Source organism: Ochotona princeps, chromosome 6 (genome assembly GCF_030435755.1).
Source record: "Ochotona princeps isolate mOchPri1 chromosome 6, mOchPri1.hap1, whole genome shotgun sequence".
NCBI classification, from domain to species: domain Eukaryota; kingdom Metazoa; phylum Chordata; class Mammalia; order Lagomorpha; family Ochotonidae; genus Ochotona; species Ochotona princeps.
In genome coordinates, this window is record NC_080837.1 from 16,310,585 (window position 1) to 16,334,817 (window position 24,233).

A 24,233-nucleotide genomic window follows, 5' to 3' on the forward strand; every position below is an offset into this window, starting at 1 on the left:
TCTAGTTCCGGCTGTGGCGCGCGCACGGAAAGTTTAAGCGGACGGACTGTGACCTGCGATGGGCTCCGGGCCCGCACTGCCGGCTGGGGCTGTGGGTGTGGAGGAGGCCGGGGTGCAGGCGCCAGCACCCGGCTGGCTCGCCGTGCCCTGAGGGCCAGCTCCCGGGGCGAGAGCGCGGGGCCTGCCGCGGGCTTCCCATCACACCCGGAGCCTGCAGCGGGGTCTCCAGCTCCGCGTGACACGAGTCCGCCCGCCCCACCCCGTGTTCCCGTGCTGGACTTCCAGATCGTAACAGTGTTGCATTGATTTCCAAGGTAAAAAGTATATTCTGCAGATGTTCACCGTGCGGGGATTCTCTGTTTCCAGGTGGGGTGTCTAGAGCCGAAGTTGGAGCTGAGAACTCGGGAGGGACCCTGGGAGTCCTTCTAGCTACATCAGATCAGATGGCGAGGGGTCTCTTCCCACGGGGAGACTGAGCTTGGGCAGGAAGACACCGACTTGGCTGCAGCTCCAGCTGCATGCCCACCGGAGGTGGTGGGCATGGTGGGCCGAGAGAACTCGGCCCGGTGACTTCTTACCAGATGGCTTAGCCTGGTGGGCAGAGAGCCGTTGTATTTTTTAAAAATGAGACCTGGCCTGCCAGAGTGGGTCATCAGGAACATTGACTTCCTTCTTTGACTCCTCTGCTCACGATCGGAGTGCTCCCGCCACCTGGTCACCAGTACCCCTGGGAGTGGACACAAACTAACAAAGGAGCTGGATGGGAAGTGGAGTGGCTGGGACCCTTAACTGTTGTTGCTATGGAATGCTGAAACCACAGACCCACTCTGCCAAAACATTAGTCCCTGGACATGGTTTTAGTTTGGACAGCTTGGTCACTTGGGCTTCTTAGCCCACACAGCCAAGCAGCTGCAAATAAGGATGATGACAGAGGACTAGTGATCAGAGTGGGATGCAGGTGAATGGCCTGAGGTTTATACCAAGGCTGCAGCAAAGCAAAGAGCCACAGCCTCTGGATCCTTTTCAGTGCAGGGACTGTGTAACCTGCCAGCCACACTTGAGAGGCTGGTGTCAAGGTAAATACCAGGGTATCCTGTGCTGTGTCGTGTTGGTGTTTGGTGTGATGTTGCTAGGGTGACTTTCATTTAGCACACACTGAGACCACGAAATATATTTCAATTTTCCCCTATCAAAATGGTGAAATGTTTTGACTCCTTTGGCTGGAGAAGTAATCTCACCCCACCCCAGTTGAGCATGGATACATGAAACATAACAATATTTCAAGCTATTGGGTAGTGAAAGGCTTTTTTCTGTTTGTCCTGACCTCCTTACCCACACTGGTAACATTGTTTCAATGACTGGTTATGTTCTGAGTTCCCCACAGCCTACCTGCCAGTGGAGGTTTACAATACCACACATTTGCAGTTGCGTACTGTACTAAAACAAATAGTCTGGCCACGGTGAATTTTTTTTTTTTAAATGAATTCCCCAGAAAGAAAATGCTGGACATTACATTTCTAACTTGCTTATGCCCGCTGAAATCTTCTTAATTGTATACGATGAATACAATATGATTTTATGAAGCTGCTATCAGTGTATACATGTCATCGTTCCAAACAAATTTTCTGCATTCTTTACATAAGTATTTCCAATATGGAGTGAGCATTTGGCTTAGTAGTTAAGACACCCATAGCAGAGTGCCTGGGTTCGATTCCTGGCTATGGCTCCCAATTCTAGGTTCCTGCCAGCAGGGACCGTGACAGCAGGCGATGGCTCAAGCCCTTGCATTCCTGTCACTTACATAAAAGGCCTGGATTGGCCCCCAGCTTCAGTCCAGCCCAGTACTGGCTGTTGCAGGCATTTGGGGAATTAACCAGCCAAAGGGAGGGCCTTCTCTGTCTCCCTCACTCATCTCTCTGCCTCTTGAGGTAAATTTTACATTTATGAATTTCTGATATCCACTTGTCATTCTGTTGCCTTTTGATATTTCATTATGCCAAGAGACTTGTACTCTGCAAGCTGTAGCCTCACTAGGTCTGTGTCTATGAAAGGTTATTTTTGAGCACAGAAATATTTTCTTCATGCTGACTCTCAGTTCTAACTTAAAAAAAAAGACAACTCTGCTTCTTCCATTTCTGCATTTTTACTTTTCTGCATATTTCATGAGACAATTCCAGCTTTTGTACATGTTCTTTCACTTTGCTCTGTGTACAGTGAGTACTGCTGAGCTTAAGTCTGTTGTTTTGTTTGCTTAATGATTTCCAGCTTTGTCTAATTTGCATTATGACTTTACCAGTTCTTCTATTTGTATATTTTATTTTTGTTTTCTTTTGAAAAATGTACCATGTAACAAAAGAAACATTCATGTTAGTACTGTTGTATTGCTTAAGATACCGAAAGTGCCAGAAGAAAATAGTTGTTAAATACACCAGCAAATGACAAATAGAAATATCCTTCAGTAAGTTAAGTGTTGGAGAACTGTTGTAGGAGTGTTTATTATATTGCATTGCATACAAGTTCAAAGTGAGAAAGTCAAGGGCTACCTGAATTTAATGTTTCCCCACCCACCCAGCGGGTACACTCCCTGTGGCCCATGACTGATGGCCATTGCAAGACTGATTCTAAGGCTGGTCCTCACAGTGAGCCAAGCTACTTGCTTTCCATTGTGGAATTCTCTGAAAAGTTCCCTCACTTCCATTCAGGTAGGATTTGCCTCCACTCACTTCTGAGAAATTGGTTTAAAAATTAGTGGGGGAAAAAATGTTTTTCTCTTCATGACACGGGAAATCTTATTTATCTTCTACAACATTTTTCCATTTGTAGGACTGTGTTCGCATTCCGGTTGGACACGCTGGGATCCTTGTCACCATGCCGACAGTGGTGGTAATGGACGTCTCCCTCTCCATGACCCGGCCTGTGTCCATCGAGGGCTCCGAAGAGTACCAGCGGAAGCACCTAGCAGCCCATGGCTTGACGATGCTGTTTGAGCACATGGCCACAAATTACAAGCTTGAATTCACAGCCTTGGTGGTGTTTTCGTCCCTCTGGGAGCTGATGGTCCCCTTCACACGAGATTATAACACCCTACAGGTACAAAAAGGAGTTAAGTTATTGTATGTATAAAGGCCTAAATGTATTAGAAGTTAAATCACTTTTAATATCATACTGACTTTCTAGAACTCAGAAATATGTAATAAAAAATCAATAGGTGCTTCTTACGTGTCACTCTCAAACAAGGGTTCCCCACCAGCAGGATTCAGGTCTCTTTCTCTGGCAGAACTGTAGGTTAAAGCTATGTGCTATTTCCTCGTTTTCATGGCTTTTTGAGATTCCTTGTGGAAAGGCAGGCATTAGGTTCTCCATTCCCTCAAGTTCAGGGTCTTAATGTTCAACAACTTCCTTTTCTCTTTAAATCTTGAAGAAATGAAAAAAAAAGAAGAAAACTTGAAAAAATGAAAAATAGCCCTTTCTTATGAAAACATTTATTGTAGAGTAATTCAAAATGTTATTTTCTTCCCAAGAAATTGCTTTGATTTACAGATCCCAAGAAATTATAATTGTTAAACCTTAACCGACAGGTATTAAATTCCAGAGATGTTTTCTATGATGAGCCCAAGAATTTACTTTCTGGCAGCATCTCTAGCTCATTTATATTTCCCCCAGTGCCTAAAACAGTGCCTTGGCCCCAGTGAGTGGTCACTGAGTATTTGTGGAATTAAAAAGAATAGTTTAATGATGGTTGGGCTATTTAAGAAGGAAAACCAAAGAAGTTTAAGTTGTTTTTTTTTAAAGCATCATCTCCTATATGTTAAGCCTCTCAAAAGTGTCTTCATCATTGTGCTGGATTCCTTATAAGCAAACTTTTTGGACAGCAGCACTTGTGAAAGGTAAAGAATTGCCCTGCGAGGATCGAGCAGTAACGCTTATGACAGGAGACAGACTGCCTGGGTTCGGACCTCGGCTCCACCACCTCGGGTCACGAGACTTGGGAGAGGTACTCGGTCTTCTTGTGTCTTGTTTCCTCACATAAAAAAGGGGTTACTAATCTGTATCTTAAATTGTAGTCACAAAGATGAAATACAAGTGAAGTACCAAGAATTGTGTTTTGGACAGTTATTATTCAGCCAATGTTCTCAATATTATTATAATATGTTTAGGAGTTCTTCATAGAAGTTTTTTTCCTTCAGTGTCCACTTAAGAAGGTGTAAGTAGGGCCCGGTGTGATAGCTTAGTGGTTAAAGTCCTCACCTTGAATGCCTGGGATCCCATATGAGCGCCAGTTCTAATCCCAGTGGCTCCACTTCCCATCCAGCTACCTGCTTGTGGCCTGGGAAAGCAGTCGAGGATAGCCCAAGGCCTTGAACCCTGCACCTGCGTGGGAGACCAGAAAGAAGCTCCTGTCTCCTGGCTTCAGATTGGCTCAGTTGTGGCCACTTGGAGAATGAACCATTGTACGGAAGATCTTCCTTTCTGTCTCTCCTCCTCTCTGTATATTTGCCTTTCCAATAAAAAATAAATAAATCTTTTTTAAAAATTTAAAAAAAAAAAGAAGGTGTAAGTAGTAGACTTGTAACTCTCGCTTGGTAAGAGGACCAGGTGAGGGGAAGCTCTTCAGTCATCGGGGTAGACTGGTTCTGCTGTTTGATTTTAATAACGCATGCTCTGAGATTCTCAAACACCATATCTCCTGCATTACATTCCTGCTTGGAACAGTAGATGTTTTCTGACAAAAAAAATTTAAAATAATGAAGAATAACAGCCCACATTTTCTTTCATTCTATAAGGAAGCACTAAGTAATATGGATGATTATGACAAAACCTGTTTGGAGTCTGCCTTGGTTGGTGTGTGCAACATCGTCCAGCAAGAGTGGGGTGGTGCAATTCCTTGCCAGGTAAGGAAGGACCAAATTCTTTTTTATTGCCCTAAGCTAAACACAACTGAAGTGCCCTGAGTTTCTTCAGGCTCCGACATAGCACATGTTGTCATTTTTACAAGCCACATTTTATGCTACTGGTATCTTTTTAAGACAGCACTGAACCACTCTAATCACATCCCACTAATCTAACCTAAATCACTTCAATGTGCTCGAAAAGTGAGAAAATTATGCCTGAAGGAATGCATCTGCCCAGACTAGTACTATCTGTGTAAAACACACAGGATCCACAATAGTTCTAGAACTGTGCTCCCTGGAGGGGCTGGTTGTAATTTTGACAAGTAGAATGTAAGCTTCCGTGCAGCATAGTCTGTCTTCATCATCCCAGCACAGCCTTTGTCCGGCAGGCTCTTCACCGTCTCCGGTCCGAGCTGTCTGGAAAGGGAGGTATGGGAATGTCCTACAATCGGAGCCCTAGTTAGCGCCCAACTGGAACCAGATAGTAACAAGCAAAGGGAACTGGAAGTTTGCGATAAGCAGGTAATGTGAGAAGTAGCAGCGTATTTTGAAGAAGGGAAAAGACACATTCCTAAAAGAAAAAGAAAGTCATAGTGGTCTACAACACAAGTTGGCCTTTTGTTTGTTTGTTTGTTTGTTTGTTTTAGGCTTTGTAGGTTTCTGTGGCAACCATTCAACCCTGCTATTGCAGCATGAAAGCAACTATACGAATAAGTAAATGAAAAGGCCTGCATGTGGATCAAATTAAACTTTATTTTATGTGAAAGAGTTATTTATGTGAAAGGCAGAGTGACAGAGAAAAAGGGGGAGACAGAAAGAGATCTTCTATCCACTAACTGACTTCACAAATGGCTGCAACAGTTGGGGTTGGATTAGGCCTAAACCAGGAGCCTGGCACTCCATGTAGGTCTCCCACATGGGCTGCAGGGGCCCAAGCACTTGGGCCATCATCTGCTTCAACAAGAACATTCAGGGGCCCAGCATGGTAGCCTAGCAGCTAAAGTCCTCACCTTGCATGCTCTGGGATCCCATATGGCCTCTGCTTTGTGTCCTGGCAGCCCCACTTCCCATCCAGCTCCCTGCCTCTGGCCTGGGAAAGCAGTAGAGGACAGCCCAAAGTCTTGGGACCCTGCACCCGCGCAGGAGACCTGGAAGAGGCTCCTGGCTCTTGGCTTTGGATCAGCTCAGCTCTGGCCATTGTGGCCACTTGGGGAGTAAATCATTGGACAGAAGATCTTTCCTCTCTGTCTCTTCTCTCTGTATACCCAACTTTCCAATAAAAAACATTCAGGACTCGCGCCAGCCTTCCACTATGGGATGGGGTATCTCCACTGGTGGGTCCACCTCCTGTGCCGTAACTCCAGTCTCTTTGGTAGCACTACTTAGGAACATCTTTATGGAAGAAATGGAGTGCTACTCTTAATACTATTAAGTATGAGTTAGTTATAAATGTTTTTATTCTTTTTTTAAGCAATTAAAAACGCTTTTTTAAAAAAAAAAATTTAATTAGATGGACAGAGTAAAAATGCATGGATTTTAAGTACCCAGTTCATTGATTTTTTTTTTTTTTAAGCTTTATCTTGTTGGGCCTGGTGTGATGGCTCAGCTTGCTGGTACCAGGATCTCATACAGGTGCATCCCAGCTGTTCTACTTGCCATCTAGTTCCCTGCTTATGCCCTGGGAGGGCAGAGGAGGATGGGACCCTGTGCGCGCATGGGAAGCCCAGAGAAGGCTCCTGGCTCCTATCTTTGGATTGGCTCAGCTCCGGCCATTGCAGCCACTTGGGCAGTGAAGCCACAGGTGGAAGATCTTTCTCTCTGGGTCTCCTTCTCTCTAGAAATCTGCCTTTTCAATAAAAATTAAAATATGATTTACTTATTTTTATTAGAAAGGCAGAGCTACAGAGAAAAGATCAGTCTTCTGTCTGCTGCTTCACTCCCCAAATGGCTGCAGTTGCCGGAGCCAAGCTGATTGGAAGCCAAGAGCTTCCTCCAGGTCTCCCACACGGGTGCAGGGACCCAAGGACTTGAGCCATCCTCTGCTGCTTTCCCAGGCCACTAGCAAGGAACTGGATCAGAAGTGCAGCAGCTGGAACACGACACAGCCCCTATATGGGATACGAGCATTATGGTCAGAGGATTAGCCTGTTATGCCTCCATGCAACCCCATTGAGTTTGACAAATATGTGCACTTCTGTAACCACTACTGTCATAAAGATACTGAACATTTCTATCCCTGCACAAAGCTCCCTCTTGCCTCTTTCTAGCAGTGAAAACATTGCTCAATTGAATTGCTTCATGTAAAGTAATGTATCTCCTCTCTCTGTTTGCAAACAGATTGTCCTGGTGACGGATGGCTGTCTTGGCATTGGTAGAGGGTCGTTGCGGCATTCCCTAGCTACCCACAATCAACGAAGTGAGAGCAACAGGTTCCCACTGCCTTTTCCTTTCCCATCGAAGTTGTACATCATGTGCATGGCAAATCTTGAGGAGGTAATACTGTTTACTAAATTCTTTTTAGTTTGAGTAGTTAGATTGTAGGGTTCAGTTTACTTTTTAATATACTGTTACTTTATTGTATATACTTGAACATTGTATTCTGCAAACATTGTTTTCAGCTGAGCCTTTAATATATACACATATTTTTTTTAAGATTTGATTTTATTTATTTGAAAGGCTAGGTTATATATAGAAAGATCTTCCATCCACTGGTTCACTTCCAAAAAGGCCCCAAGGGCAAGGGGTGGGCCAGGCTGAAGCCGGGAGGCAGGGATCTTCTTCCAGTTTCCCACATGGATGCAGGGACCCAAGCACCTGAGCCATTTTCCCCTGTTTCCCAGGCATATTAGCAGGGAGCTGAACTGGAAGTGGCATAGCCAGCACCCATATGGGATGCTGGTGCTGCAGGCAGTGGCTTTACGTGCTACTCCACTGTGCTGGCTCCTACCACCTATATATTTGAAAAGACTGAAATTTCAGTGTTGCCCATTTTGAAAACAGACTTATTGTCTGTCTTAACAAGCGCAGAAGGAGTGAGATGTTCTTTTGGAGTTAGTTTATTTGCCTTGTTTAGAAATTCTTAAGTCTATTAATAGAAATGTTGACAGAGGTACACAGTTGATTTTTTAGGTAAAATGATGACTGGTGTTTGTTATTGGATTAGTAGGGTTTCCCATTTATTCGGTAAAGTTATTTAACCTTTCTTCACCATAATTGTTTTCTGTGTTAAATGTAGGTAATGACAGTTCTTACCACTCTGGAGGGAAGATGTTGTGTCATGCTAGCTTTGTAACCTCTGAGAATCTGGAAAACTGCTTTGGAATGGGATAGCTGGACTCGTGTCATTTCCAGGACATTCTTCCTTTGTAACCTTGAGTCAAATTGCTGTAGCTATTTCCTTCTCATATTGGTTGTTTAAAAAAACAAATCTGTCATTTATTACCTGTATAATTATGATGGCCACGCCCTTGGTATTCGGAGTTATCTGGCATTTCGTGCCATTTTAAAGGGGTTTTCCTTTTTGCTTTGTAGCTTCAGAGCACGGATTCTTTGGAATGCCTTGAACGTCTCATAGATTTAAACAATGGTGAAGGGCAAATTTTCACCATTGATGGCCCCTTGTGCTTGAAAAATGTACAGTCTATGTTTGGGTGAGTATATTGAGTTATTTGCCTTTTTATAATCCAGTATCATGAATTTGACATCTAGCAGGAATGTCTATTTTACTATTTTGGATTGTTCCTTTTTTTTCCCCCAAATTATACTTTTCTCAGATAAAATGATTATTAGTAGTGATTCTGTAAAAGTTTGATCCATTTTCAACTGAGCATGCCTAAATCTATTTCTAAAAAATAGGCTACAAGATACTGACTTTTCCGATAGTGACTTTGCAACTTCAAGAGTTACCTTGCTTTTAGACTCTTCATAATTGAAATGTCACCAAAAATGTGAAATTTGAGGCAGGCATTTGGTATAGCAGCTAAGTCACCTGCATTCCACATTGTGGTGCCTGAGTTTCCCATGTGACTGCACTGCTGATTCCAGCTTCCTACTAACGCAGACCCTAGGAGGCAGACATTCGACTCCCAGGGGAGACCTGGATTGAGTTCCTACTTCACAGTCTCATTCCTGGCCTGGTCCTAGGCATAGCAAGTTTTTGGAAAGTGAACCAAAAGATGAGAGTTCTGTCAGTCTCAGATAAATTAATTTTTAAAAGGAATCAAAGCCATGTGCAGATTTTGTTCTGTTCCTCAGATGTTTTAATCCTAGGTTTAGCACCAACTTGAAGGGAAAACACTTTGCATCTTGGAAAAATTGCTTGTATCATATTAACATTAACCATCATATTCCAGAAAACTGATAGATCTGGCATATACACCTTTCCATGCTGTTCTCAAGTGTGGCCACCTGACAGCAGATGTGCAGGTCTTCCCCAGGCCAGAGCCTTTTGTTATAGATGAAGAAATTGATCCTATACCGAAAGTCATTAATACAGGTACTGTTTTTGAAACAAACTTCTTAGTTTTTCTGTTATCGTTGCTTTCTTCTAACCTGAGGCTTTTACCCTGTCCTCCACCTAGAGGAGGCGAAAGGAATGTATACTGTGATCTAGGGTGCTGTTATTGCATTGCAGGATATATTACCTAAAAGATGGGAATTGATCTATTCTGCTGAGGTTCATCTCCAGTCATAGATCAGATCTACAAATTATTAGAGTTAGAAAACATGCTGTACTCACTAGCATTGAAATCCTTGAGATGGTTCTTAAAAGTGATACTAGAGACATCTGTAAAGGATTAGTTGCTGGACTGACAACTGTGTGATGCCTGCTGTGTGACTGCAGAGTCTTTTCCTCTGGTCTTAGTCGGATCAACCTGACAGCTCTCTCCTGCGATCCGGATCTAGTCCTGCCTTTTCACTTGGCTTTCCATTGACTTTCTGAATACCTGGTGCGTGGGCTGATTCATTTGTTAGTCACCAAGAGAGGTGAAGACAGCATGTATCAAGCACATTTGCTAATTTGTTAGAATTACATTGTATTCACCATGATTCTGATTTTTTTAAATTGTCTTGAGAACATAAGTCTTCATTTGCTTAAAGAGTGAAAAGCAATTTAATAAAATAACTTTACTTTTATGGATTTTTTTTTACAATCTCTAGTGTTATCCAAGCTTTTGTACTTATATATTTAGAGTAAGAAAAAAAGTTAAAATTCTTTTGAGTGTAACTTTTATTTTGTGTTCATTTTAGATTCAAAAAATACTTTTGGTCTTTAATACAGCTTCTATAAGGCAAAGGGATTACTGCCATTAGACTGCTTATCTTGGTTTTATAGCGAATGTATCTATTTCTCAGAATAACATTTTTTAGTGTAATAGCTTAATTTTCTAGGAAGATTGGATTAAGTTGTTGTGGAAATGTGTGTGACTGATGCCCTCTGGTGGCGTCAACATCTGATACAAAGGGATTTGATCTTTTAAGGTTTTTGTCTTGGTTGGGAACTAGTCTCATAAAAATGAAGTTCACTTGATTTGTCATATAAAATTCATTAAGTGAAAGATAATTATTACTTCATGATCTACCCAAAATAACTATTTGAGTTATCCACAAAAAATTTTAACAAATTTATCAGTCTTTATATTTGAAGCCCCCTCCTATTCAGTGTGTTTATGAAATCAAACACATAGACAAACAACAATGTACTTTCTCATACTGTGAATTAATTCTATGTTGATTCCTTCCTTTCAGATTTGGAAATAGTGGGATTTATTGATATAGCTGATATTTCAAGTCCCCCTGTTCTGTCCAGACATTTAGTGTTACCCATAGCACTTAACAAAGGTAAGTTCTCTCCCCATTCCAGGGACAAAAGTGAACTATCCTACTGTCTAGATAGTCTTAAACATTAGATAGCAGGAGAGCTCATCTTGGACATTCTGATAGGTATTTTATGATATGTTGGCTTGTGCAGTTCCAGTGGAGGTCCTCTTTAGAAATGAGAAGGTCTAGTTCTTTATCCAGAACTCTGCCTTTCCCAGCATAGCGTAGCCACCAAATAAATGTGGGAGTCAAATGCAGCTCTACCAGGGAGAAGAGCCACACTTGTCCTTTGTTCCACTAATGTCAAGCATGTAGTAGATATTCATTAGATATTTTTGAAAGAATGCATAGATCTAGGTCCTCTCAAGTCCTCACTACTTCAAACTATAACTCTGTATGTGCTGTCGTATCACATCCCCAAATTTAGCATCTCTAGAGAATGTGAGACCCCAGCTGTTTGAGATTCTCTTTTTTCTCTGTTCTGGGCTGACGACCATCCACCCTCTGTTTATCAGTTGTTTGAGATTCTCTTTTTCTCTGTTCTGGGCTGACGACCATCCACCCTGTTTATCAGTACTCTCCGAGAGGTTGTTGTAGTCAGTCTGATTTCCACTTACTGAATTATGATCATTTCTGTTTTACTCCCAGGTTTTGTTGGTTGTACTGCTGAGCACCCAGTACCCACTCAATCATGTATTCACAGAACATGATAGATACCCACATGTGGCTGTGTCTGTAATTTGCCTTATTATTCTTAGAGAAAAACCAACTTTCCCTTATTTCTAAGGTCATAGGAGAATGATTGAAAGAAAAATATTGGAAGGAAAATAGAATCATGTTTTCTTTTACTTTTTTAAAATATTTATTTTTATTGGAAAGTTAGATTTACAGAGAGAAGGAAGTACAGAGAGAAAGCACTTCCATCCGCTGGTTCACTCCCCGAGGGACCACAAAGGCCGGAGCTGAGCTGATTCAAAACTAGGAGCCAGGAACTTCTTCCAGGTCTCCCACATGAGTACTGGGTCCCAAAGCTTTGGGCCGTCCTCCACTGCCTTTCCAGGCCACAGGCAGGGAGCTGGATGGGAAGTAGAGCAGCCGAGACACGAACCAGCACCCATATGGGATCCAAGATGAGGATTTAGCTGCTAGGCTTTCATACCACGCCAGGGCAATGTTTTAAGGATTGTTGAATGCTAAGTAAACGGGGCAAATTATTCTTGTTGAAGAAGAAACTCTTTTGCTCTAAAATGTATAAGCTTTTGAAAAAAAAAACTTTATTACATTTATTACATTTTAGTTGTGCTACCATCACAATTAGTTCTAGAACTTTTTCATCACTCCAATAATAACCCTTCCTTAATCTCCAGTCCTTCATTTCCCCATCCCCAGATAGCTACAAATATCCTGTTTGTCTATATAAATTTGCCTATTCTGAATGCTTTCTATAAAGGAAATTCATATGATACCTGAAAAATGGTTTATATGAACTTGAAGAGCTGGCATAACTTTTTTCTGTTTGTTACAATATTCTTTTACAACTCTGTACACTTTCCTTTCAAGACTGCAAGCAGCCAAAGGTGTAGTTGAGTCTGCAACTTTTGTGGCTAAAATCAACCTGGCCTGTTTCTTCTTCTTTTTACAGAGGGTGATGAGGTGGGTCCTGGCATCGCTGACGACAACGAAGATGAAAACTCAGCCAACCAGATTGCAGGCAAAATACCCAACTTCTGTGTCCTGCTCCATGGGAGCCTCAAAGTGGAAGGAATGGTGGCGATTGTTCAATTAGGGTAGGAAAGATTGTTTACATTTTGTTGAATGAAATGGAAAATCGGTTCCCAAAGTGAAACACCACACAGCCATTTCTGGAGAGAGGAACATCTCCATTTTTCTTTCCTGGTCACACCCTTTCTACTAGCCATGACCTTCTAACCTGCTCTGTGAAACATCCCCTAGATTAAGAAGGGACTGGTCTTTTAATTATTGTTTTTATGGTATATGCTTTCTCTTATCTTATTTACAGCATCAGGGCTCTGTGTGTAACCACAGTGCTAACTTGCAGTAGGATCACAAGCAGAAATCACAGACTCTTCATTTGTAAGATGAGCAGATGGTGCTCAATGAAAAAAAGTGCAATAAGTTCAGCATCTTCCCATGTGCCAGCTGCTTCCAGGCACTCTGCCCACACTGTGGCATCCTTTCCTCCAGGCAGGAAGGATCAACATGAACTCCATTTTGTAGATGAGAACATTGTAAGATTTGGAGAGGCCAAGGACCTTCCCCACAGTCACAAAGCTCATAAATGAAAGAGCAAGGATGCTTACCTGTGTGTTCTGAACCCAGAGCCTGTACCTTTGACTGCTGTGCTGGGTTCTCTCTCTCTGAGAGGAAAGCCCTTCTAGCTTCTCCATCCTCTGAAATCTTGAAATCTGCAAAAATGATTGCTTCCCTTTCTGTGCTGCCTGTTGTTAGAAAAGAGTTGATGACTGACTGAACACCTTCTGGCCATGGCCTAGGATGGTCTAGATCAACAGGTTCAGCTTCATCAGAAGAAGCATGTCTCTATTTCTGTTTGAGTTGGAATTACCAAAAAGGAAGAATGCAATTCTTACTGGTCTCCTGCTTTTCTTGGCACTCCAAGTACTTGTACTGGCTCCAATTATGAGAACCACCTGAGGCCCTTTGAGAAGCTGAAAATAGGGTGTCCCAGACCTAACAAGGTGGTGGCCTTGTGCCTAGTGTGAGAAGGGCTCCCTGGACTGGTGCCACTGTGCATGACTCCACGAGGCAGCTGGAAGGAAGGACCTGCACATCAGAGCCCTTCCTGCTCATCAGTACCCCTGGGACTACTTGCTGTTCTTGGTTTTCTCTTAAGACTATGACTTCCTTGGGTGCATAATTTCACCTGAATAATAAACATTTATGAGGAATAGCAATAGTAGTTAACAGCAGTATGTATTTTGAGGTTTAATGTTCGGCCTAGGTAAATGTAATGTAAATTTCAAAGCTGAAGCTCAAGAGAAGGAAAAAAAAAACCCACTACAGATTAGACTTATTGAACTTGACCAATCCAGGCTTAATATTCTTCTGATCTTCCATCTTCTCTCCATGTAGTCCTGAATGGCATGGAATGCTCTACTCCCAAGCTGACAGCAAGAAGAAATCAAACCTCATGATGTCTCTTTTTGAGCCTGGCCCAGAACCGCTCCCGTGGCTAGGGAAGATGGCACAGTTGGGTCCTATTTCAGGTATAACCAAGATGCGATTTTGCTCGTCTTATCTTTATCTTCTCTCTAATGTCCTGAAGTCTGGCAGAGGCAGGGCAGCCTGGGCTCCCCGGTGTGCTGTGGATTCTGATGCTGGACCTGTGTGTGGAGAGCTCCCAAAGAGCCTATTGTGTGATCAACGTTCACCACTCCCAGGAAGCAGACATTCACACTGCACTAAATAAATAGAAACTCTAAGTGCTTAGAGTGAGAATCTACTCCCAGAAACATTTTTCTTACTATACTATTTTCATCTTATTTTCAATCTAAGTAGTCCCTAGTCATTCCTGGATTAATATTTAGCCTCCCCTCCTTCTTGAAGGTGTTTTCCCTTAACTTTCCTGACATTGTTTCTGCTACTTTTTCTTTGACAACTTCTTTCTCTTATCTTCTTGTGTTTTTTTCCTTCTTGCATCAGTTTCCATGATGTTGTTCTTTGCCTCTGCTCTTGGGTTCTTACTCTGTCTTGGTTCTTTTTTTTTTTTTAAGATTTTATTTTTATTGGAAAGGCAGATATACAGAGATGAGGAGAGACAGAGAAGATCTTCCATCCGTTGAATCACTCCTCAAGTGACCGCAACAGCCGGAGCTGAGCTGATCCAAAGCCAGGAGCGAGGAATTTCTCACGGGTCTCCTGAGCAGGTGCAGGGTCCCAAGGCTTTAGGCCATCCTCGACTGCTTTCCCAGGCCACAAGCAGGGAGCTGGATGGGAAACAGGGCTGCCAGGATTTGGGATCCCTGCGCATGCAAGGAAAGGAAGTTAGCTGCTAGGCTACCATACCAGGCCCTCTGGCTTGGTTCTTTCATCAGCTGTAACAGTTTGAAATGTCCCAGATCTGGGACTCCCACCTGACCTCTCCCTGAAATTTGTACATCATGTCTCCAGTTTTGAGTTGGGTCTTTCCCGACATGAATATTCCACTGGCCTCAGATTCAGCATGGTTTTAACAGAAACGATTGTCTCTCCCCCTTTTCTCTTTAAAGTGTTCTGATTTTCCGACTCCTTTTGATTGAGGGTCCCTTGTACTTTTCAGTCCTCCAACTGCAGAGTCATCCTTGACTCATTTGAAGTCATTTCTGTTTCAGGGACATCTACCAAGCAACCTTTTTTGTGGCAGGCCTAGTTGGCAAAAGCATTAGCTTGGAGTTACTCAGGGTATAGTTGGAAGGTGGAAGAATAGACTGACACAGAGTCAGGGTTAGCCTAGAGGATCTAACTGAACTCAGCTCTGTCCAGAGGCCTCAGGAAAATCTTCACAGAGGAAGGACCCTAACCAGCTTATAAAGAGAAAGAGGAATTTGCTGGGCTGGTAAAGGAAGAATAGGGATCCTGGGCAATGAAATAACCTCAAGAGGAAAGAAACTGGATTATGGATTATGGGGCAGGTGGCCAGGCCTTGTCTGATAGGTCAAGACCCAAGACCTTGTGTTGATTGATTCATTAATTGTATTTGTTTGACAGCCAGAGCTTCCATGCACCAGCCCACTCCTGAAATGTTCAAGAGCCAGGAACTCAATCAGAGATGGGAACTCGCTCTCTATTTGTCTATCTGTCCTCATTTCTCTCTGAAGTACTGCAAGCCTTCAGAAGAAAGGGTTTTTATTGTTGTTGTTGTTTGGTTGGTTGTTTTAACACGAATGGAAGCAAGTGAATACTATGAGAGAAGAGTCATCTGAACTTGACAGGAAATTATTGGTGGCTTTCTAAGGGCAATAGCGGTGTGGATGGTCAGCCAGCAGACAGGGAGAGGGGGAAGTTCAAGCTGAGGACATGAAGACAGAGAACCGGGGCAGTAACAGGAGGGGCCCGCAAAGCAGAGGAAGGTGTGTGTGTGTGTGTGTGTGTGTGTGTGTGTGTGTGCAGACTGCTTACCTCTTCATCCTGTCCTATATTCATTCTGCCTTTTGCACTCATTTCATTGTCTCTGACTGGGCTTTCCTTACCTTTCACTTAAACCAGGAGTCAGTTAACTGCAACCCATAGACCAAACTGGTCCATGGCTGTTTTTGTAAATAAAATTTTGTTGGAACACAATTACACTCATTCATTTATACATCATAATGGCTGTTTTCCTTCAGAAACTATGAGCCCCATAGTCTTAAAATATTTATTGTCTATCCCTTTACAGAAAACTGCTGACAGCCCCTGACATAGACTGTTGTGGCAGTTTCCACCAAAGATGCTCAGCCATAATCTAAGTAGCATTCACACTCCTTTCTGATCTGGTTTCCAGCCTAGCAGCACTTGGCTTATTAGGCTTATTCTTTAGTCACACTGAACTGCCATTTACTCTGCTTTAAATTCATATTATTCCCCCTCCCCCAATCTATTCTTTTTAATAGGGATAATAAGATTTTTTTTTTAAACTTGAAAGGCAGAGTTACAGAGAGAAAGAAAGAAAGATCCTTCATCCACTGGTTCACTCCCTAAATGTTTGCAGTAGCCTGAGTAGAGTAGAGCCAAAGCCAGGAACAACTTCTCCCATGTGGGTGCAGGGGCTCAAGGACCTGAGCTTTCCTCTGCTGCTTTCCCAGGCCATTGGCAGGGAGCTGGATGGAAAGTGGAGCAGCCAGGACACAAACCAGTGCCCATGTGGGATGCTGGTACCATAGACAAATTGACCTGCAACACCATGGCACCAGCCCCATAGCTTACATTCTATTGAACTTAATGCCAGGCATTGTGCTAAACACAAGGAAATATGCCATCTCATTTAACACAACAATCTTAGGAAGTTAGAATTGGCATTATGATAACACATAGTAATAAAAGCTGCGGCTTTTAAAACAAACATGAAAGCAACACTGCTAGGGACTGGTGTTGTGATATAACAAGTTAAACCCACTGAATGCAGTGCCAACATCACATATGGGCACCAACTCATGTCCTGGCTACACCACTTCCAACACAGCTTCCCTGCTGACATGTTTGGGAAAGCAGCAGAAGTTAGCCTGGGTGTTTGGACCCCTGCACCCACATGCGAGACGCCAAAGAAGGCCCTGGCTCCTGACCTCGGCTGTTGCAGCCATTTAGAGAGTAAACCAATGGATGGAAGACCTATGTCTCTCCCTCTCTCTGTCTTAACTCTGTCTTTCAAATAAATAAATCATGTTTAAAAAAAAAAAATTGTTCTACCATCCCTTCTCTGCCTAATTTTGTTCCTAGAGATACTTCCAACACTTGCTTCTTTTGATATTCACTTGCATTTCAAAATAAGTATATAAATTATATATATACATACATAACTTGATAATATTAAATTTAGTCGTCACTATTGAAAGCTCTCTTTCTCCTATCATCTCCCAGCCACTACACAAGAAGCAGATTTTGCCTACTTCAGTCCTCCCAGTGCAGTTATAACAGTTATAATTTTGTTGTTGTAGAATCAGGATTCAGTCCTTGTTAGTTGATGTAAATGCTCCTTATACCTGAGCCAAGCTGTGATTCCTTTGATTTTCAACTTTTTGTCCCCTGGCCCAGTCCTAGTTACTGCTTTTTTCCTCTGCTTGTTTTCCAAATACCTGACACTTCATTTGTGGTATTTTGTCAGTTCCTGTGTTTATCTTAGAGTCGTCCCGTATCTTCCCGTCTCCCAGGCACACTGGATACTCTCCAGGCCATTTGCAAAGTGCCATCCTGAGTCTCCTTCACATTTTTCTGAAAACCCTGTTGCATGACTCCTAAAAAGGAGGGGTGCGTGGGGAGGAAATGTGTAGAAATCTTGCCTGTTGGGAAGTGACTTGACTGTTCTTTTCCCTCCCTTGATGAGCTGGGTCCGATCGTGCGTTCTAGGTTGGAAGCGTTTTCCCTCATGGTTGTACAGCATTGCTCTGCTCTGTGTTCTTGCTGCCAGTGCTGCAGCTGAGCGCCTAGTGCCTCCCAGCCTCTCAGCCTTTGACCTTGGCCTGTATTCTCTGTACCATGGATCCTCTTTGTACCTTGGTGTTTTAAGTCATTTTGCTGGGCATTCACTGTGCCCTCTCCATTTTACAGCTCATATTTTTTCAGTGTGGGAGAGGAATGTAGAAGTTCAGCCCAACAAAAGGTTTATATATCAACAGCAATGAATAGAAGTATGATTAGAGTTGCACGGTATTTTTTTTATTACTGGGAGGTAGGCTGCATTGATAGAGAACATGTGACTCAAAAACTTAGTCGAATTCCAGTTTTCAACATGAACTTGTGAACAAGAGACCCAGGCTCCCTGACCTCTGTCTGCCTCAGAAGGTGGTAAGAAGGGTAAAATGAGCCATTAGACTGTGAGTGTACGTTGTAGGTTGTGGTAGTGTTACATTGGCTCAAAAAGCATGTGTAAACATCCCATTTATCCATGTTACTAGAAAGCCAAACTCGCTGGGCCTGGCACAATGGCTCAGTGGCTAAATCCTCACCTTGCAAGCACCAGGATCCCATATGGGCACCAGGTCTTGGCTCCTGGCTCCTGACTCCTGACTCCTGGCTTCAGATCAGCTCATCTCCAGCCACTGAATCCACTTGGGGAGTGAACCAGCGGATGGAAGATCTTTCTCTCTGTATCTCCTTTTCTCTGTAAAATCTGCCTTTTAAAAAAAAAAAAAGACAGAAAGAAAGACAAGAATGCCAAACTGGCTTTAAATGTTTGGAACCAGTGAGCTCATGTTATAAGGTAGGGTATTTCTTCCCAGTCCTTTTTTCTTAATTTGGTTCCATATAAAATTTTCTATTAATTTTCTTTCTTTTTTTTTTTTTTTTTAAGATTTAGTTTGAAAGGCAAAGTAACAGAAAGAGATCTTCTGTCCACTGGTTCACTCTCTGGGACTTGGGGGCCGAAGCCAGTAGTGAGGAACTACATCCAAATCTCCCACATGAGTGGCAGGGGCACAAGTACTTGAGCCCTCACCAGCTGCTTTCCCATGTGCACTAACAGGTGGCTGGATTGGAAGCAGAACACTCAGGACTCAAACAGGCACTGCACAGGCAGCACTGCAGTTGTGGTTTAACCCACTGTGCCACAGTGCCAGCCCCACCTTTTAATTTTCTTTAACACTTTAACTTGTATGATCTAGGGCCACTGTTATTGACACTTAAATATAATTTTAAAAATTAAGATTTAAAATTCAGTTCCTCAGACTAGCCACATGTTAAATGCTCAGGAGCTTGTGGCTGCTACATTAGACAGTACAGGTTAGGAACTGACGGAAGGTTCAGGTGGAAAGCCCCCAGGCTAGACAGTACAGAGTTTCAGTATGTCTGTTTTTTAAACAAGCCTTGTAATCTCATATGTATTTGTTTCATTTGCTCTGATCTTATGAAGTAGGTAAAGTGAAGCTTGTTTCTTTAAGAACATTAGGTGCTTTCCAGTTAGGAAGAAAGGCTTGAATTGAGAACCTGATGAAAGGTAATGAGTTTTCAGAACTAATGAGAAAATGGGTCACAAAGATTTAGGGGTTCAAAGAGTGGTTAGCCTGTCCGGAAATGCAATTGTATTTTGCTAGGTGTCATTTAAAGCCTGTTTTTTTTCCTTTAAGATGCTAAAGAAAACCCATATGGTGAAGATGACAATAAGAGCCCATTCCCCCTGCAGCCCAAAAACAAGCGCAGTTATGCCCAGAATGTGACCGTCTGGATCAAACCAAGTGGCCTGCAGGTAACTTCACCCTTGCATGCTCGCTTTCCACAGGTATTGGGACACGCCAGTGGGCAGGTGCTTTAATTTTCCTTTCCTTTGAAACTTCGTAATTCATTTATTTCTAGTGTTTGTCATTATTTCCAAAAAGGATTTGAGATAGCCTTCAGTGAAACAAGTATATAACAAATCGCTTTTAATAAGATTTAGAGCAATAAGAAGCCTGAAAGGAAAAGAGATAATTGGGCCAGAAAGCCAGGGCAGAAATGAGCACTGTGTTGGAGCAGTTTGGCCCTGACCTTCCGGCTGCCAAGGTCAGAAAGGAAACCTGGGGACAGTGTAGTCTTTCTTGTCTGACCAAAGGAAATTTGTCCTTCTGGAGCAGCATGCCTGCCCAGCATGGAGAGTGGTATTCTTCCCATGATGAGGCCTTGAATATATTATGGATTATCTGTCACAACAGTTTTGGAGGAAGCTGCAGGCGTCTTCACGTGGCTATTTCTTCCATCCAAGCCACAGCACTGCATCGGGAGCCCGCAGGAACACTCATGGGAAGACAGTACCATGGTTCTCTGGGAGTGCTGCCTTCAGGCAACAGACACAGGGACATTTTCTACATTCATTCCTCCAGTGAATCCAACGTAAGCCAAAGGAGAGGAGGCAGTCGGGTCCGCTGGCAGCCAGAGTAGCCTCTGACGACAGGGCAGGCCCCTTTCCACATGTGGCCACAGACACGAGGGCCAGGCTTCTCAGTCCTTCTCTTTCCTGCCATCACTTGCTAGGCAGAAAAAGCATTGGAGCCACTTCTATCATTAGTTAGAAGTGAATTTTTCTTAAACCATTTTTCAAATTTGATCCTCAGTGTGCATTTTTATGAAACACAAAATGTACCGTTTTAAAGCATATGATTCAGTGACATTTGAGACAATTTCACAGCGTTCTGCCACCATCAGCACTGTCTAATTCCAGAATATTTAATCAGTCCAAACTAATGTTATACAAGTCATTCCACATTCCTTTCTTCTCCCAGGCCCCAGCAGCCTTTAATCTCCTGTCTCGCTGGATTTACCTATTCTAGAGCATTCCTGTCAGCGAATCATGTAATTAGTGGCCTTTGGTCCCTGACTTTTTTCCCTTTAACATCATGTTTTCATTCTTGTGACAGCATGTCAGTACTTTATTCCTTAATCTGTTGGGTGTTAATGTCTTATGTATACATAGTGACATTTTGTTTATCCATTCAGTTGAGGGACATCAAGATTACTTCTACCTTTTGGCTATTATGAATAACACTGTTACAAAGATTTGTGTATAAATCTTGTTAAACCTGTGTTTAGTGCTTTGGGACACATACATAAGAATGGAAGTGCATGACATGCTGGGTCATGGAGAGATTCTACCTTTAACTTATTGAGGAACGTTCTCACAGCAGCCACACCAACAGTGCAGAAATGTTTCATTTTCCCCATATTCTCACCAGTTTTCACATCTTCACCAACACTTTGCTTTCTTGGCTTTTTATAGAATATTACAGGGATCCCATCCTAGGGAGTGTTGCTTTATGTGCATTTCCCTAACAACTAGTGTTGCTGTACATCTTTTCATGTACTTATTGGCCATTTGTTTATCTTCTTTATGCTGACGGTGTGTGGGCTGTAAGTGTTCAGCTTCCCTTATCTGTAGACTGTCCATGGTCCTGGCATGGTCCAGTTAGTGGGTACTGTGCTTCCCCATTGAAGGATCTTGGCTTCCTTATAAAGAAAACCACCTGGCTAAAGATGTATGGGGTTTATTAAGTGTTTTTATGAGACAAGGTAATCTCTTTTCCTGTTGAAGGAGGGTTTTGCCTTACTAATGCCAAACAGAAGGCCAACATTAACTCAGAACGATTCTCAGCCGTTCTGTTCTCATTTTCATTTCTTAAACATCTACAGGCTTCCCTGTGTGCAGCTTCCCTTCTTACCACAGCCTTCTCAGACTGAATCCTTTTTGTTCCTCACAGACAGATGTGCAGAAGATTTTAAGAAATGCAAGGAAACTACCTGAGAAAACACAAACATTCTATAAGGTGAGGTTGTCGGTGTTATGGTGGAAGAAGGTGTGGTCAGAATAACTGATCACTCTAACAAGCATGTGAGGTAGCAGCGTAAACATGGGCAGGGATGAAAGATGTGTGTCTTGGGCCCCAGTTTTGTTATCAGTAAAAGCAGTGAACATGATTGGCTATTGCTGCCCTAGAATGTAAGCACTGGACGTGTTTATGAGGGTGGGTGTGTACAAGGCAGGGTACTGCCATGGAGGGCTGAAGGGAAGCAGTGCTTAAGCTGCCCAAAGCATTCTCACTGCACTGGAGAAGCCACTTCCAGAATGACTTCTCAAGCTACATACTCAGGGCTTGCAAAGAGGAGGGCCCTCCTGAATCATCCCGACTCAATCCTGAACCATTAGAGAAGCCAAGGAAGTTACAAGGGAGTACACAGTTACACTCCTTACTTGTTTCTGGAACTTGGCTGAAATTAAGTACAGTGTCAGGTGAGCTGTGTTGTTCTTTGTGTCCTAGTTTGCTAAATCTTGCTAAATGTGGCACACACAGGTGGCAGCCTCGGGCTAGGGCTACCAACTCTTCTCAGAGAACATACAATACCGCTCTGTCTAGGTATAATCTCATTAGCTGTGGCATGGTTTCCAAACCCAATCATGAGCAAGCTGACAAATCAAGCAAAGGCAGCTTTCATCAGAGCTCAGTGCCAGGTTGCAACCAGCCCGGCCCTTCCCTAGCTGGAATCCATCATCCACATAGGCCCTTCCTGACCCTTCCTTGGCTGCTGTTCCCGTCTGTCCCTGCCGAGCTCTCTACATATGACTGCCAGCTCCCTGTTCAAGGCAGTGTGCTTACGCGACTATGTTGGTATCTCAGCCTCCTGAACTTGTCGCTTCTCAGACAACGGTAGAGACATAGCCAGGAAGCCCTTTCCTCACCTCTGCTTGACTATAATCCTACACACAGTGGAGCCAGGACCTCTGACATCTGACTGCATCAGCCCCTGCAGGGGACACCAAATGGGTCACCCTCAGATCCCACACTAAGAGGCTGGTGGGCACTTCGTGTCTGTCTGCTTCAACCACTGCCTGGCCTTTTTGTGGTTATCTCCTCTCAACATGTGCATACCAGAGCTTGAGATCTCATCAGAGAGGCCCCAGAGGACCAAGTGATCTCTGAGATTTAGTGCACGCCCTTTCCATTTCGGAGTAACAGAGCGAAAGCACCCTCCTTGTAGTTAACAAGTAAATCAAATGTATGCAGTGGGCCGGCCCCCGTGTTTGACAGCAGATATTCATTAACCAGGATGGCTACCACTTGTGCGTGAGTGGGCTATCCCCTTGGTCCAAGCAACTGGCCACCTGTAGAGGAAGCACATCCCAGTCATCTCACACTTTGTTTTGGCATCTACATCTCGGGGCTGGGCATTTGGCACCTGCAATGCCCACAGCCCTATCGTGGTGCCTGGGTTGATGGCTTCAGCCTGCTACCAGCCGCTGTCACGCACCTTGGGAGACAGTGGTGACCGCTTCAGTAGTTTGGGTCCCTGCTGCTCACATGAGAGGAACACTCTCAGGTAAACAAAGTCCCACAGTGTTGTGCATATGTGAAAGCACTCCCTAAAGCTCAGGGTGAAGGAGACCTTGTGTCCAGCTGAGTCCTCGGGATGCCAAGAAAAGGCTTCAGAACATCCATGTCTGTCTGCTTTCAGGAGCTGAACCGTTTACGAAAGGCTGCTCTGGCCTTCGGCTTCCTGGACCTGCTCAAGGGGGTGGCTGACATGCTGGAGAGGGAGTGCACGCTGCTGCCCGACACGGCCCACCCCGACGCTGCCTTCCAGCTGACCCATGCTGCCCAGCAGCTCAAGCTGGCCAGCACGGGCACCTCCGAGTACGCCGCCTATGACCACAACATCACACCTCTGCACACAGACTTCTCTGGGAGCAGCACTGAAAGGATGTAAAGCTGGCCTTTTGAAGCCAACCTTTTTCCTATCAGTTGAAAATGAGTAAAAACCATTCCAGGATGGTCACCCCTAAAACAGCCACCCAGGAGCTTCTCTAAGACTCCCCCAGAACTACCACTTGCTGGTTGGAATGATTGAGAAGGCTTCGAGGGTGCTAGCTTCCCAGAGCCTTAAAACCCAAAGGACAGCTGTCGCTCAGGGACGGACACAGGGACAGCTGTTGCTCTGGGGATGGACACATTTCCTGAGACGCTTGAATGACAGATGAGCACAGGGCACACTGAAAGCAGCTCTGTAACCGAAGACATTTTCAAGCTTCTGTCCTTGGGATGCACAGCCATCCACACTGCCTGGAGCTTGCAGAGTACAGATCAGCACCACAGCACCTCTGGTATGCTTGAGTTCCAGACTTGAAACTTTAACCACATGTGTAAATAAATGATCCCTATTTCCTTTTTTTTTTAATGAAAATAAATACTTGATTTTCTATAAAAATGGTTTCATTGTAAACTTACTAGTCCATTGTTTTTTGGTCTGTCCTATTTGCTTGCATATAACTACAGTTTCCCACATGGCAGAAGTTCATCAATCGTGACACTGATTTAGCCTCATTATTTAAACCAGCTTCTGGCCAGCAAATCTCAA

At 43.5% G+C, this 24,233-nt stretch overlaps 1 protein-coding gene across 1 annotated transcript; it reads left to right on the forward strand.

Moving 5' to 3' along the window:
- INTS14 (integrator complex subunit 14) lies at positions 1-23,963 on the forward strand. The gene is made up of 12 exons (XM_004577969.4): positions 1-314; positions 2,824-3,090; positions 4,785-4,892; positions 7,230-7,385; positions 8,424-8,542; positions 9,245-9,387; positions 10,641-10,733; positions 12,355-12,499; positions 13,824-13,957; positions 19,484-19,602; positions 21,584-21,649; positions 23,334-23,963. The coding sequence occupies exons 2-12, from the start codon at positions 2,869-2,871 to the stop codon at positions 23,583-23,585; spliced, it is 1,557 nt and encodes a 518-aa protein (XP_004578026.1). The 5' UTR covers positions 1-314; positions 2,824-2,868; the 3' UTR covers positions 23,586-23,963.
- Positions 23,964-24,233: the final 270 nt, after the last annotated feature.

Bases quoted from the DNA above. Each gene is read 5' to 3' on its own strand.
- INTS14 (XM_004577969.4), top strand. From the start codon at position 2,869: ATGCCGACAGTGGTGGTAATGGACGTCTCCCTCTCCATGACCCGGCCT. The intron at 8,543-9,244 runs GTGAGTATATTG...ATCATATTCCAG, and splicing joins AATGTACAGTCTATGTTTGG to AAAACTGATAGATCTGGCAT. The intron at 13,958-19,483 runs GTATAACCAAGA...TTTTCCTTTAAG, and splicing joins ACAGTTGGGTCCTATTTCAG to ATGCTAAAGAAAACCCATAT.